Source organism: Stegodyphus dumicola, chromosome 11 (genome assembly GCF_044657685.1).
Source record: "Stegodyphus dumicola isolate Sdum_Otavi_A_Nest chromosome 11, ASM4465768v1".
Classification (NCBI taxonomy): domain Eukaryota; kingdom Metazoa; phylum Arthropoda; class Arachnida; order Araneae; family Eresidae; genus Stegodyphus; species Stegodyphus dumicola.
Window position 1 is genome coordinate 84,344,451 of NC_140778.1, and position 16,229 is coordinate 84,360,679.

Genomic DNA, 16,229 nt, shown 5'->3' on the forward strand with positions numbered 1-16,229 from the left:
ACAGCTTTTTAACTTGGCACTTTATCGCGTCCGCAGACAGAAACAATACCGCGTTATCTATGCGAAAGTTGTCGGAAGAATACTCTACTAGCATCTCAACAGAAAAATCTGTGATCTTTGATTTAGGGGAGGTGCACATATCGGGGATATTGTTATTCATCCATCCACCTCATTAAATGGAAACAATGGCAAAGATAAGGAAAGAGAAGTAATAAAAGCTTTGGACAATTTTTAGGGGTTTTACACCCGCAGTGTGTATATCTGCCGGGATTCTTACTTGCCTAAGCTATTCTTGGGACAGCAATTTCGAATTGGTGCATTTAGGTAATTCGGATTTCAGTTTTGGACATCGGTAACTTCACTTGCATGGTAGTGACCACAGAGTGGACATTTAGACCGTGCGAAAAGGCAACATCAACAACATGGCGCTCTTGAAGAGCTGCTTTCTGGTGCTGGCCTTGCTTGGATTGTATGCTTCAGGTAAAACTAATTTCATTAGAAAATACTGGTACACCTTGGACAAGAAAAAAATGGGACAGTTCTTTATCTCCCGTTCTACTGGACCGGTTGTCGAAATTTAATGAAATTTGTTCTCCATGTTTCGAAAGCTCGACTTTGGATATATATTACATGTATACATAGCACTGTTCTAACATAGGTATTTTGACACAAAATAGAATTTTTTGTCAAATGACATACCAATATTTTCCCATATTAAGATTCTACGACTCAAATTATGCCTAGATATTAAAGTTTGTAATTTGTGGTGAGAAATTTATGGAGAAATTAGAAATTTATCTTGGTGCCTTTTTTTTTCAGTTTGCGCCAAGAATAATTCACTTGGCGAACTTCTTAATTTATGGCAACCTATTTTTCATTGTACACGAGCGGAAAAAAGTTCACTGTTCATACTTTCAAATAATTTTAACGAAGTGCCTAAAGCACATTTGGCGTTATTATCGCTTATAACAAATATGCCAAAACCCTCCAGTATGTAAATTTTGGCAAACTAAATTCACATATATCTTAGGAAATTTTGATAAAGCAAATTAAATTCACTATATCTTAGGAAATTTTGAATAAGAAACTATAATCTTTTGCAGTCCTGCTTAGAAATACATCTACTTTAAAATGATGGTAAAAATTTTATAGGTTATAATTTAAAAAATGTTTTCGAAAAATTTATAAAATTTATTTAAACATACACATTTTAAAAATAAATCATAAAAAATGCGTGAATTTTATTTGGAATGAACCTAAATTTTGAAATGCGAAAGAAAGAATAAAATAAATTTAATAAAAAAAAAAAGATATTTATAATTATATACCAAATTCAATTAACATGGAGGATTTAAAATTTTGAGAGCTAATTTTTTAAAAACTACGTGTACGATTTTTACAAAACTTAATACTTGGAATAATTTGAATCGTAGAATCGAAATATGGGAAAAAAATCGGTATATTATTTCAGAAAAAGTCCGATTTTGTGTGTCAAAATACGTATGTTAGAACAGTGCTATATATAAATCTAATATATATACTAAGTCGCGCTTTCCAGGCATGGAGAACGCAAGTTAAATTTCGACAACCGGTCCAGTAGAACGGGAGATATAGAACTGTACCTTTTTTTTTTTTTTTTTTTTGTGTGTGTGTGTGTGTGTGTATGTGTGCAAGCTGTATATTTAAGCACACGAATCACTTTTCGGTAGAAATTTAATTATTATATTACAACTAGCTTGGTTATTATAATATATGGTTTCAGTAAATTGTAAGTAAATTGTAATATATGGTTCCTGGTTACTGTAATATATGATTCCTGGTTACTGTAATTTATGGTTCCCATTATTGTAATATATGGTTCAGGTCTTCATATGATTTCAATAAATCACGTATGTTTCAATTCAAAATTAGTGAGCATTAGTTGTGTAGTTAAAGTCTAGCTCTATGGACTGAACGTAACATTTCCACACAGCTGGACTTTAGTTATGTTCAGCTGTGTCAGTTTACAGTTATAATGGCACACATCTTGCTTATTTCTATATAAATTTTTATTTGTCTTCATAAATCTTTTATGTTCATAAAACTAACTAAGAAATATATATCTTAGTATTTTAATCTGAATCAATTAGCAAAGCATTATATGAAGAAAATATTAATTACACGCGTAATACGAGCTATGCATTTATAATTTGCGGTAGCTTTTCATGTTAGTAGGTATTTTATTTTATTTGACTTTAAACAATTTAGAGGTATGAAATATTAAAATAAAAAAATGTGGAAGAGTTCAGATTTTAACGATCGCCCAAAAGGTTCATTAAGGTACCTTCTTACATTAAAGTTTGTAATCTTTAATGTAAGAAGATCTGATCTCGCAGTGTATAAGTCTGCTGCTGCACTCACTCCTGCTAACCTCTTTTTTTTTGTCTTTTTAGCTTTATTATTAAGCATAATTTTCTTCCCACTTACGCCATATACAATTCAGCAGCAAAATTATAAAAGTTTTAAAATTTTTTTTCAGTCTTTTCTGAGTTTATCATATCAGTGTTCAGTTTTCTTAGTAAGATAGCTTACAAATATCCTTTTTTTGTGTGTGTCTTTTTATTAGCTATGTTTTGTGTGTTAACTTTGTTTATTAGATATCACGGCTCTTCACACTTACGTCAGATAAACATCAATTCAACAGCCATATCGCAAAACAATTTAAAAAGAGTATATCTTTAGAATTTTCGATAAACAGTCTCTTGCGAGGGAGACAAAAATGTTTTGTTCCGCACAGTGTTGCTGCTGCGTGCTTTGAAATCGTTGAGTGTGTTAATCTAAAATTCTTTAAAGTTTTAGAAAATATGAAACAGATAATAAAAAGAAATCCGAAATTCAAAATTTGGGCTTACAACTGCGTATGTTCGGGTGGAAGATTACGTTATTCGGAATTTGATGGCTCTAATTATCGTTATTTTTTCGCAGTGCGAAAAAACATATATACATTCATGCAGATTCTTTATTATTTAATTAAGTATAATACAGGGTGATAATATTCGGTGGAAATAATTTGAAGAGTAATACAACACATTTAAGTGTTTCGAAGCAAAATGACATTTCAAGATTAATATTCTATTCAAAACTAACGTCTCTTTTGGGCTACTAGAACAAGGAGGGAAAGAACAAATTTTTTTTCTATTAACAAAATAAAATTTGTCAGCTAAATTTAAAAAAAAAATTCTTTTAAATATTTATCAAAACAAACATATAAAAATAACGCAAAGAAAAAATTCAAATTTATACTTATTTTCATTAGCAATGTTTTGTGAGTTGACAATATTTATTAGATATCACGCTTTTCGTATACTTATGTCACACAAACGTCAATTCAACAGCAAAATCATAAAATATTTAAGAACAATATATAATAAAATTTCCGACAGACAGTTTCGCGCGCTGGAGATTAAAATGTCCCCCCCCCCTGTACAGTGTTGCCATTGCTCACTTTCAAAACGTTGAGTTTCTTAATCAAAAACTCATTAAAGTTTTACAAAATATGAAACAGATAATAAAAGAAATTCCAAATTTGGGCTTCCAGCTGCCCATATTCGAGTGGAAGACTACGTTATTCAAAATTTGATGTCTCTTGGTAATCTTGTTGTTTCACAGTGCGAGAAACATACATACATTCATGCAGATTCTTCATTATTTAATTTCTTCAAATATAATGCAGGGCTCTAATATTTAGCGGCAGCAATTTGAAAAGTGAAACGCGGTTTTAGAGTGGACGACGCAAAATGTCAAAACGAAATTAATAGCCCTTCTGGGCAATTGCCACTTTGGGCTAATAATGAGTGATCAATAATTTTTATTAATAATTATCAATTTGCTTTCATTCATTATTATTTGAGTCAAGAGCTTAAACATAAAAAATTAAAGCAAGTGTAAGCATGAGTAAGACATATTAAGTACTCTCCAAAAAAGTAATTTAAAAGTACACTACATTTTTTACAAAAGAGGGGGGGCAAAAAATGAACGCTGTAAAAATTTCATTATTGTTCTCTAGTCAATATTTAATAGATGTATTAAACATAAAGCAAACGAAATTTTAACGAAGCTAATACTTTTCATAATATAAAATTCTACAAAGAGTTAAAAATTTTAGTAAATTAAAAAAAATACCAGACTTTTTCTTAAAATTTAATTCTCTAAAAAAACGTTTTGTGTGCTTCAACTTATTAACAAATTACAAAATTATTTATGTGCTTAAATCCATTTTTGAATGTTGACAGAAAATTTCAAAACTTTAAGTCATTTAAAGTATTGAATATATATATATATAAAATAAAAGAAAGAAATATTGTAGTGTGCTTGCTAAAAAGTTACCAGGAGCTGTGGCTCCATGAAATAGTTCAACGCATTATTTTTTAAAATATTAACATGGAAGTAATTTTTAAAAAATATTAACATGGAAAGGTGAAAAAACAGCCTACACGCGAAATAAAACTGTTAAAATTAATGTTGGAAAACATGTGAATGCACAAAAAAAAAAAAAAAAAAAAAAAAAAAAAAAAAACTAATCTTATCGATGTAAAGAAGGAAAAAGTTAACACACATAAAAAACAGATCGATGGAAAAAGTTAAAACAAAATTAAAACATAATAATTAAAACATAAATTGCAAAAATTAAAAAATCATAAAAATTACAAAGCGGAAAATGGTAAATTAGCCCAATTGGACTTCCAACCAGGCTTTTCAAGGGAAAAATAGTTGAATGATATTTTCGCAGCATTTTGCGCAAAAACTTTTTAAGACCAAATAGGTCTTACGTCACATTACTTGTTAGCTTTTCAATTTCTATTTCAATTATATATATATATATATATATATGTGTGTGTGTGTGTGTAAAATATAAAGCATCTACCTTTCTTATGATAAATTACCATTAGCCCTTAATCTTAACTCTGCATCGTAATAATAATCTGTTATATATCTGAAATTCAATTCGCTTAATGTGGCAATCTTGCGCTCTTTGGCCTCTTCTCTCTTCCGGTTTGCTGTAGAAACATGCTGCCATCAAAAAGTATATTTTTCAAGTTGTAAAACGTTCTTTAAGAACAAGGCTCTGTAGCACCGATTCGAATAAAATTCTATGCTAACCATGAATAAGAATTCGGCTACGTCTGCAAGCTTCTGCTTGCTACACGTCCATCTATAATTTATTACAACGAACTTCTTCCAAGTTATTACATATACAAATAACAACTTTAGAAACAGAAGCTTTTCTGATCGCATTTAACTTTTCGAATTGTAACAAAAAAAAAAAAAAAAAAAAAAAAAAAAAAAAAAAAAGCTGAAAGCTTTCAGATTTTACATTACGCACAAAGGAGCGTTTTTCAAAAAATTTCTGTGTTACCTTTATTTATTACCGTATTTGACGGCATATAAGACGCACTTTTTTACCTAAATTTGGTCTGAGAAAAGTTACTTGCGTCTTATACGTGAAGGACACAGGTTAACTTTCAATACTGAATGCTATTTTTAGCCCGGATAAAGGTCTAGACACACATAACTTTTTCAACATCTGCCATAATTATTTTTCGCATGCGTGTCGCCAAAACGCGCCAAAGCTCGAAGCTGATGTCGAAGTTCGAACAGGTTCGTTGGTCGCATTACGTCTATGGAGCCTTTCCTTCTTTACATAGACTTTCTTTGACTCAGCCGACACACGTGTCGGTATCGGTGCTAATCTGTATAAACGTGTCGGTATCGGTGCTTAAAACTATTTGTTTTTAAAAAATACCCTGGAAAATATGACTACAGGAGTGTTAAACTACGCCAAAGTGCATGGAAACAGAGCAGCAGCAAGGCATTTTGGTCCACCACCTACCGAAAAAATGATACCGAAATACTTGGCGACTGCAGGAAGATCAACTGAAGACTGTTAAAAAACAAAAACATAACCTTCGATGCCCAGCTCCATCTCGGCCTGAACTTGAAAATGCCGTAAAAATGTGGGTGATAGATAAGAGGAAATCTGGGAGAAGTGTTTCAACCAAAATGATAATCAGTGAGGCCAAAGGATTTGCAGAAAAACGTGGGAATCAGAACTTTTCAGGGTCTGAGGGCTGGTGCTACAGGTTCATGAAAAGGCGAGGCTTATCAATGCGCACAAAAACAACTATTGCACAGAAAATGCCAGCAGATTATGAAGAAAAAATACTAGCATTTCATAGGTTTGTTATAAATGCACGCAAGAAAACTTCTTTTGAGCTCGGTCAAATAGGAAATATGGATGAAAAAGAAAGAAACCACATTTTAAGTTATTGTGGTACAGCGCTGTCGCACGGACTATTGAAACTTTTCCCCTTGTGTGTGGCCTTCTAAATAAGGGTGCGTCTTATATGCCAGTGCAACTTATATGCCAGTGCGTCTTATATGCCAGTGCGTCTTATATGCCGTCAAATACGGTAAATATCATGTTTTTCGAACTTAAACCATAAAATTCAATTTAACGTCAGTATCCCAAAATAATTGTAAAATGAACCTATCTTTAGAATTTCCGATATACAGTTCCGATAAAAATGTAGAGATAAAAATGTTCCCACCCCCGTAGAGTGTTGTCATTGCTCGCTTTGAAATCCTTGAATTTGTTAATCAAAAATTCGTTAAAGTTTTACAAAATATGAAATCTCTACATATAATAAAAGAAAGAGTCTGTGTGTCTTTCGTTCGTGCTGCGCGCAAGCTAATAGACTCAGAGCTACGAAATTTGGTATATAAGTGCATCTAGACAAAAGCCAGTGCGCCTCGAAGCGATTTGTCCAAAATTCGAATAAGATTTTTTTAATTTTATCGCATCATTTTGAATAGTTTCATTCTTTTAGAAATGTGGTTTTGGCAACAGGTTTTCATTCAATTGTATACTGGACTGCTGACTGTTGAAAATCAGCACTCTGTTGCCACTTGGAAAAATGAGAGTAATAATTCTGTGCAGTTTTTAAATTTAATGTCTCTGGATGTTTTCTGAGAGAAGGCAACAGGAAGTTGGTTAACTTATTTATTAGGATAATTAATATTTGTATTAAGGGATATTGCTTATTTCATTGTAATTTTGTTATATGTAATACATTTTTTTTGATGAAGTTGTTCTGCAGGGTAAAATTCAGGGCAGTTTTTAAATTTAACGTTTGGTATTCCCTTCAGGCATTTTTTCGGTACATTTAAAAGCCAGACGAAGGCTGGCAGCGTAGCTGCAGTAGATAACAAAACAAATTCCAAATTTTGTTTTCCAGATGCCATATTCTCAGGAGGATTACGGTTATTCAAATTTGATGGCTCTACCGTCGTTTTATCACAATGCGAGAAACATACGTACATTTATGCAGATTTAATTTATTTCATTATTTAATTTCTTTTAATATAACGCAGGGCGATAGTATTTGGTGGCAAGAGTTTGAAATGGGAAACTACGCAGAAAGTAAATCGACGCAAAATTCCGAAACGAAATTAATAGCCCATCTGACCTAACCCCCCTTTGGGCTAAAAAAAAAATTTAATACTCTCTTGATAAAAATTATTGTTTATTACACATACATGTATTCCTTCGGGAAAATAGTAAGATTATAACAGCTATTATGAAGCGAAATTATAAGGTTTTATATAACTAATCAGAAAACAGCAAAAATTGGATTATAGGGAAATTTCTCTTTCTGTGACCAAAGAACACGGTATAAGTACAAGGGTAAAGTGTAAGCAAATAATTTTAAAAACAGAAAATAGTAAGAAAGTAACAAGCAAATAATAAGCAAACAAATTTTTTAAAAAAGCAAATAATAAGTGTAAGCAAATAATTTTAAAGCACATAATCAAAAATATGAAACAATACTAATAGCATAGGAAAATATATGCACACAAGCTAGGATCTGAATAATTTAAAAGCTGAGTAAAAATCACAGTATATTTACATTAAAAATAGTAGTTATTATTAACATTTTTTAAAATTATTTCATTTATTTACTTATTAGTATTTTTAAACGTTATTATTTTTATAACGGAATTTCAATAAATCTGTAGTTCAATGGGTACTTTTCCGTTTCGCTGGCGCAAATTCGCCAAGCAGACTTTATTGGCGACAACATACAGTATACACATAAAAAATATTAAAAAAATGTTAGTTCTAAGAATTCTTTTTTTGAAGGCATAAACATTTTAATATCGCTTAAAATTTTATAAAAAGCCAATAAATAAAGACAATAAATTTGTAAAAAGACATTAATTTAAGAATTTACTATGCTTTCATGGTTCAACATCCTGATTCGCCGGTTTATATCACGTGACCCCAAGCGATCTCATCTTACGTAAACTACTCTACAAAAATCTAATGCTCTCAGTAATTATCTACATTAATTTCAAGTTAAATCTTAATTTGGAACACAAGTTTAAATGCAAGAAATATTTCAATTCGTACGAATAGCTTACTCAGAAATTATTTAAAACTGCAGTGCTTTACTTCGCTAATTCATTCTCGTTAGAATTGATGAATTTAACCCTTGACTTTACCTTTTCTATATTTTCGGCTTCGGGTAAGCGCTGTGATTGCATCCTAATTGACTTAATTACTGAAAATGGCCTTATACATAAAACTGAACTATCTGATAAAAATTCTATGTAATTATATGCCAGTATTGAAAGAAACAATCAATCTGATAAGAAAAAGCTGCGATTTGTTTTGAAAATGAGGCTTAAAAGGTTACCAGCGAGAATATTCTGTTTGGTATCGGTTGCACCATTATTGGCGACTTTATCGCTTGCGCCGGCAAAACGGAAAAGTACCGTTTAATGTTACATGATTGAAGAGTAGAGCGTATAATGAATTTGTGCATATTATCTCTATAGGACTAGTGAGATATGGTAAACTATATTTAAAAAAAAAAAAAAAAAAAATCAGAAAAGTTTCAGATTTTAGTTGTCGTCCAAAAGGGTTTGTTAAGGTCTTTTACCTTCTCGTTGAGCTCGCAGTCTACCAGTCTGCTGGTACACTCACTCGTACTAACCCCCTTTTTTTTTTCTCTTTTCAGCTTTATTATTAAGCATCATTTTCATTTACGCCATATAAAATTCGAAAAAAAAAAAAAAAAAAAAAAAAAAAAAAAAAAAGAAAGAAAAGTTACAAAAATTTTAAAAGAAACATAGCGGTATACGTTTAAGATTCCCGATGCAGCATTTAGTGTGGCATAAAAACAATTTTCTGTTTCTTCAGACTTTTCTCCGTTCATCATATCAATGTTCCTTTTCCTTACTAAAAAGGCTTTCTCAAATATTTTTTGTCGTTTTATTATTCACGTTTTGTGTGTTTACTTTATTATATATTATGTTCTTCGCACTAAAACCACATAGAATTCAATTCAACAGCAATATCACAGCATAAAACCACATAGAATTCAATTCAACAGCAATATCACAGCATAAAACCACATAGAATTCAATTCAACAGCAACATCACAGCATATTTAAAAACAGCATGTCCTCAGAATTTCAAATAGACAGTCTCGCGAGCTTGAGATAAAATTGATTTTTCTGTACAGTGTTGCCAATGCTCGCTTTGAAATCCTTGAGCTTGTTAATCAAAAACTTGTTAACATTTTACAAAATACGAAATACATAATAAAACAAAATCGAAATTCAAAATTTGGGCGTCCAGGTGCTGCTATTTGCGTGAAGGATTATTGTGTATTCAAAATTTAATATCTCTAGGTACCGTTGTTTTTTTCACAGTGCAAGAAGCATGCACACATTCATGCAGGTTCTTCATTATTAAATTTCTTTAAATATAATACAGGGCGATAATATTTGGTGGCAGCAATTTGAAAAATGATACGCCATTTATAGTGATTCGACGCAAAATACCGATAGGAGACTATCTTATTCGCGACTATTGTCCCTTCTGGGTTAAAAAAACTTTGCTTTTAACGTAAAGTAGATTAACTTTTTAATTTTGAGATAATTGTGTTTATTTAAAAAGAGGAAATAAGAATTTTTTTAGCATATCTTATGTTCTATTTGTTTTCAAATTTCTGTTATCTTATTCTCTCATACCAACAAAAATCTAATCATAGACTATGTTTATAAAAATAACATATTTATAAGAGAATCGCAACATTAGTTAAAACTTTCGTAATAAAATCACAATAGTGACAAAAACTAATTTTTCTAAAATCATAGAATTCCACTTCTGATGCATAAAAATGTAAATTCCGCTATAAAGAAATAGAAGCAAAAGTATTCTTTAAAAGAGAAGTAACATTGATATTGTATTTATATTTCTATTGTGTATCATAACTGGACACGTGATGATGCTTTCAAAGTACCTAATTTTTAGCTTCGATATGCGGTTTCAATGAATATAACTGGAAATTGTATCGCATAAAAATTCTTAAATCCAAACAGAAGAGCCAAACATTATTCAAACTAAATGGAATCTTTACTTTTGTTCCAATTAGAAAGTATACCTTATAGAAAAATTCTTAGATCCAAATGGAAGAACAAAAATTCTTAGAATCAAATAAAACCTTCCCTTTTATTCCAACTTAGAAAATCGATAGAAAAATACGTATTATGTGTACACTAGACTGATAGACAAATGGCGTTCGTATCTCCGAAGTTTTACGATAATTCTATTTGAGACAAACTGCATCTAAAATTCTACAAGTAGTGATTCAGTGATAATTCTATGTTCAAAATACCCAATCTAGTTTAAAAAACGAATTTAATTGAATATCACACATTCTGATATCTAATATAACATCTCATCGGCAGCATTCAAGCTGCGTCAAAACAAAATCAAGTTCTGAAGTTCAGACTGTTGCCATTCCGAGGCAGAGAAAAGTTTCTATTCAAACCGGAACAGTATGCCAAAGTTCATCTTCGATCCTAAAAGTCTTAGAACCCAATAGGGTCTTCTGCTTTCTGTCTAAATCACAATATTCATTTTTACATACACTTTTCTCAAACGGTATAAAATTCCTTGCTGGAATTCAATGTCAATTCGAAATTTTGACGAGTTCGTTGATGTTAATAAAAGATGTTTAACCATAAATTATCTGCAGAGATTGAAAAGTTTACTCGCTGGAAGACGAAAGACAAAATTAGTCGTAGCGACTGTATCGTCACGATAAACGAAGATAAATTAGCTATGTGTAATAAATTTCTTGTAATGATTAGTTTCTATTTTGTATACGGATTTTATATGAAATTTTTGAGGTATATAGGTTTTTAAACTTATACTTACGAAATTTTAGGAGTGTTGAAAGTAATCTCCTTCAGCATCAGTGAATGTCTGTAGGCTAATTTTCCAAAGATTAAAGGCCTCAAGCCATTCTTTTCTTGGAATCGATGCAAGATATCGATTTACTATCACTTTGATGTATTTTTGTTCGAGAAACTCAACTATCAGCCTTGCTGAAGGAGAAGATGCTGCATTGTTATCGTGGAGTATGAGTCTCTAACATTCACTTCGTGAAGAATATCTGGAAGACACTTATTAGTGATGTACCAACTAGTTGTGACTGTCTTCTATCCTTTCAGCTTGATATCTTTTAGTGAATTTTCCAAAGATTATAGGCCTCAATCCATTCTTTTCTTGGAATCGACGCAAAATATCGATTTACTATCACTTTGATGTATTTTTGTCCGAGAAACTCAACTATCAACCTTGCTGAATGAGAAGATGCTGCATTGTCATTGTGGAGCATGAGTCCTCTAACATTCACTTCTTGAAGAATATCTGGAAGACACTTAATGGAGTACCAGCTAGCTGTGACTCTTCTATCCTTCCAGTTCTCTAACCTTCCAGCTTCAACCAATCGTGAACTTCTGAAGAAAACAGCATACATTACCCTTTCATGGCACGTTGTCTTTTCACATTTGTGGGCGTGGGATTCTCTTCAAAAACCCATAATTTACCTTCTTGACGTGTTAGAACGTTAAAAAATGGTATATGCGTTTCATCATCAGTTACGATTTTTGAAATAATACAATGGCCGCCATCTTTAAGAAACTGAAAGGTTTCTTTACTGATTTTGGCACGCTCCTCTTTTTGGCGCTCAGTTAAATTATGGGTAACCCTACGGCAAACTAGTTTTTTCACATGCAATTCTTCGTGAATGTATATCGGCGAATCCAACGTCAAGTTCCTTGTGGATCATTTGGTAGGTGCAGCGATTATCATTAATTAACATTTTCCGTATGGCAGACACGTTATCCAAAATTACTGCTGGTCAACGGCCTTCCTATGTGTTCTTCATCCCGAAGAGACCTGCGTGAAATTCTGTAAACCATCTGAATACAGTAGTACGAGATGGTTATTCATTTCCAAATGCTAATTGTAGAAGTTGAACGCATTCTTTTCGATATAATCCCTCTTTAAAATCATAAAGCATCATAGCGCGATAATGTTCTCGCATCAAGTCCATTTTTCCTTCTGCTTAAAATTTATTCTACATTAAACTACTTGCAAATGGCGTATAAAAAGCGTCTGCTATGCTAAAACAACTCATATTTTCAAATCTAACCGTTATTTTATTTCTGCTTCTTATCAACTGGACGTATTTCAAAAATTTCACCGCGACTCTCGTAAACTTCATGAATAATAGCCGCAGATATCCGGGTGTTTTTCATAAAATATATATTGTCAGGCGTTTATGCTTTGTATTCAAGGCTTGTACTTATTTGAGGAGGCTCAAAATGACCAGCAGGTTATATTAAAATTACAATACTATTCACCAAACTAAGTACGAAGCATACTTTCAAACTAGGTTAAAATTCACTACAACACTGTGCTCAGAAATCATTTCAATATTCTTTAATATTCAATATTATAACCTTCTACAATGTTCTCAAGCTTCTAAGCTACGAATATGCTATTATTGCCGAAAACAAACAAGGTAAAATTTGTGGGAAACCTCTCTCTTCGGAGCATTTTTACTGTTTTCTTTCTGAAATGAAAATTATACATTTTTTCCCACTTTTTTAAAAACGTTTCAGCTAATTAAGCAAATATAAAATCAAATATTCATGTTATTAGCCCAACAGGGGTGTTAGCCCGAATGGGCTGCTAGCCTCGAAACGGCGTTTTGCGTTGAATCACTATAAACAGCGCATCACTTTTCAAATTGGTGCCACCAAATATTATTACTTAATATTATATTTAAAGAAATTAAATAATGAAGAATCTGCATGAATGTATGTATCTTTGTCGTACTGTGAAAAAACGACGGTAGGCATCAAATTTTGAATAACATTGTCCTGCACTCGAATATGAACACCTGGAAGCCGAATTTGGAACTTGGCACTTGGTTTGTTGTCTGTTTCATATTTTGTTAAACTTTAACGAAATTTTGATTAGCAAACTCAACGATTTCAAAGCGAGCAATGGCAACACTGTACCAAGAAAAGCATTTTTATCTCCAACGCACGAGGCTGTTTATCTGAAATTCTAAAGATGTAGTGTTTTTAAATATTTTTTAGCTCAAAAGGACATTTGACCAAATACTTTCGAAACAAACACGCCCCTTTGGGCGTAAGTCCTCTGCTCGAAATGTGCACTTGGAAGCTCGAATCTTGAATTTCGAATTTGTTTTATTATCTATTTCATATTTTGTAAAACTTTAATTAATCAACTATTTGAAAGCGAGGAGTGGCAACACTCTGCGGAATACAACATTTTATTTTAAGCACGTGAGACTGTCTGTCGAAGATTCTAAAAACATGCTGTTTTTAAATATCTGGTGACTTTGCTGCTGAACTGAATTTTATGTGCCGTGATGTGCGAAAATCGTGATGTTTACTAAATAAAGTTAACACAAAAAAGGTTATTAGTAAAAAGACAAAAAAATATTTCTGTTAGCCATCTTTCTAAGAAAACTGAACTGCGAAATGAAAGAAAAAAATATAAAAATGTATGTTAACACTTAACACTGCATCGGAAATTCTAAATGTTGTTAAATTAAATAAAAGTTTTGTGATTTTCTGTTGATTTGTGTATGGTCTAATTATGCTTAATAATAAAGCTAAAAAGACAAAGGCAAAACAAATGGGTTAGTAGGAGTGAGTACAACAAAAGACTAAATAGACCGCAAGCTCAGCAAGAGTGTAGAAAAACTGTAATAAATCCTTTTGAGCGACCGTTAAAATCTGAAACCTTTCATTTTTTCGTATTGTATGTTATATATATTAACGTACGTTACGGTGAAACACCGAAATCTGGAGAATGTCGACTTTCACCGGTGAATGTCAACATTCACATAGTCTCTTGGAGTATGTCCGAAATATTTTCCAAATACTCTTATTTCTGACTTACACCGGTCGATGTCGACATTCACCATGTACTAATGGTGAATGTTGAACATATAACAATATTATATTTTCTTCTCCGTAATTCAGTCGCGAATAAACGCACTTGAGACTCGAAATAAGAACTTAAGAACATGAGAACCTAAAACACACAATACATTCAAAATGAGAAAGGAAAATAATAGAAGTTAAAAACTTACTTAATTATACAGTACGTTCTAAATGAGAAAATAAAATAACAGTCATAAAAAACTTACTAAATTATGTGATTCAAATCTTATTTATTGCAACAACTTAAACTATTATGGCACTTTATGACCTCTCTTTTCGACTTTCACCAGAGCATATCTGTGATTGTCGACATACACCGGTGAGGGTCCGAATATATAAGAATGTAATGAAATATTCGGTCTTTCACCGACGTATTTGGTGAATGTTGATATTCTCCGGAGAAAGTCGAAATTCTCCAATTTCGGTCTTTCACGGTTTAAAAACTCCTCTTCTTTAAAGATATTCTGTCTATGAATATCGTAGCTCTAAAAAGGTAAAACCATAGTAACAAATTTAACACATACTAAGAATTAATTCTATATAATTTTTTTTCTTGTGGCTGCTATTCATGGATGATTTAAATCTCTGTTTATAATTTTTGCTATTGCTGTTCTTCAAGCACGTAAATTTTCATATATCTACCTGGCATTTCCTAGATTTCTTCCAAATTGTTCATAATAAAAACAGAGTAAATTTAGAATCTCTGCTTGATGTTTTCTTGTCTAAATAATGTTATTTAAATGTTATTAATGTTGGTAATATTTCTCACTAGCATCGTTCCGAATTCCCGCTTCTTGAAAGACAGGTTTTTATACTGCTTCAACGCATCCACACCTAAGCTGGATGAATATTTCTTGACAGACGTGCAAAAAAGTATGAGCAACTCTCGTATAAACCCCACTTGTGCAGATGTCGATATTAAAGATACAGAATATTTGATAAAAAAATAAATAAATAAACGCTAAGATAAAATAATAAACAATAAAGTTAAAATAATAAACAAACACTAAATAAACAATAAAATAATCACGGACAGAATGATTCTGATTGGCATCTTGCCAAACAGTTGAACAGTTCGCTGGGTAATTGCTGCACTGAAGTCTCTTACAAAAACACAGAATGTTAAGACGAACTTTTCACTGTCGAAAAACGACATTTGCCAGATTAAATTACAATGAATTATGGCAATATCCAGCGGGTTCAGTCGGACATTTTATTATAAGAATTTGTAGAATATTCTGGAAAGATCGTTAAGTTTCCTAAGAATTCTTCATTTATCGATATCTCATTTTAAGACAAACAATAGCTGTAGACAACTTATCTCCTTGTGATCTCGTGTTACTTTTGGAGCAAAAAGTAAATAGTTCCTCATCATGTATTACAAATAGTGTTTCAATCAATTAAATTACTAAGCAGACTCGTGTTCACATTTATCTCTTAATGACCTTTTGGAACTTTATTTTAAGTGATGAACATTTTTTCTGACATCACGTGGTGCAAAATGATTTATTTTTTTTAAAATTCTTCTAGTAATTAACATTTTTAGTTTTTAAAATATCTTTATAACTTTCCAATGAAATTTATCTTAGAGATGTTGAACTATAATTTAAAGTTTTCATATTGTAGTTAGGCCTCCCCCTCCACGACGTTGGAAGTTTGCTTTTCATTTGTTGAATATTTGATTTCATATTGCCTCGTCTCTACAGAAATTAAATTTTGCAAAACGAATAAAAGGATAAAGGTTAACTTTCAAATCTCAGACGATTTTTTTCATGTTGTACTTTACTTCCAAGGGGCGGAAAGGTATTTTAAAAAAAAGGAATACAAATATACCTATTCTTCTCTTG

The 16,229-nt window shown here is 31.6% G+C and overlaps 1 protein-coding gene across 2 annotated transcripts in view; it reads left to right on the forward strand.

Moving 5' to 3' along the window:
* The first annotated feature begins 241 nt into the window (after positions 1 to 241).
* Positions 242 to 16,229, forward strand: part of LOC118199377 (MAM and LDL-receptor class A domain-containing protein 1-like) — a 344,431-nt gene continuing 328,443 nt past the window's right edge. The window contains exon 1 of one of the 2 annotated variants that reach the window (XM_085826944.1): positions 242 to 480. In XM_085826944.1, the coding sequence (XP_085683070.1) occupies positions 423 to 480 (58 nt within the window). In that variant the 5' untranslated portion in view covers positions 242 to 422. The remainder of the gene's footprint in view (positions 481 to 16,229) is intronic. The other variant, XM_085826943.1, reaches the window with a different exon arrangement.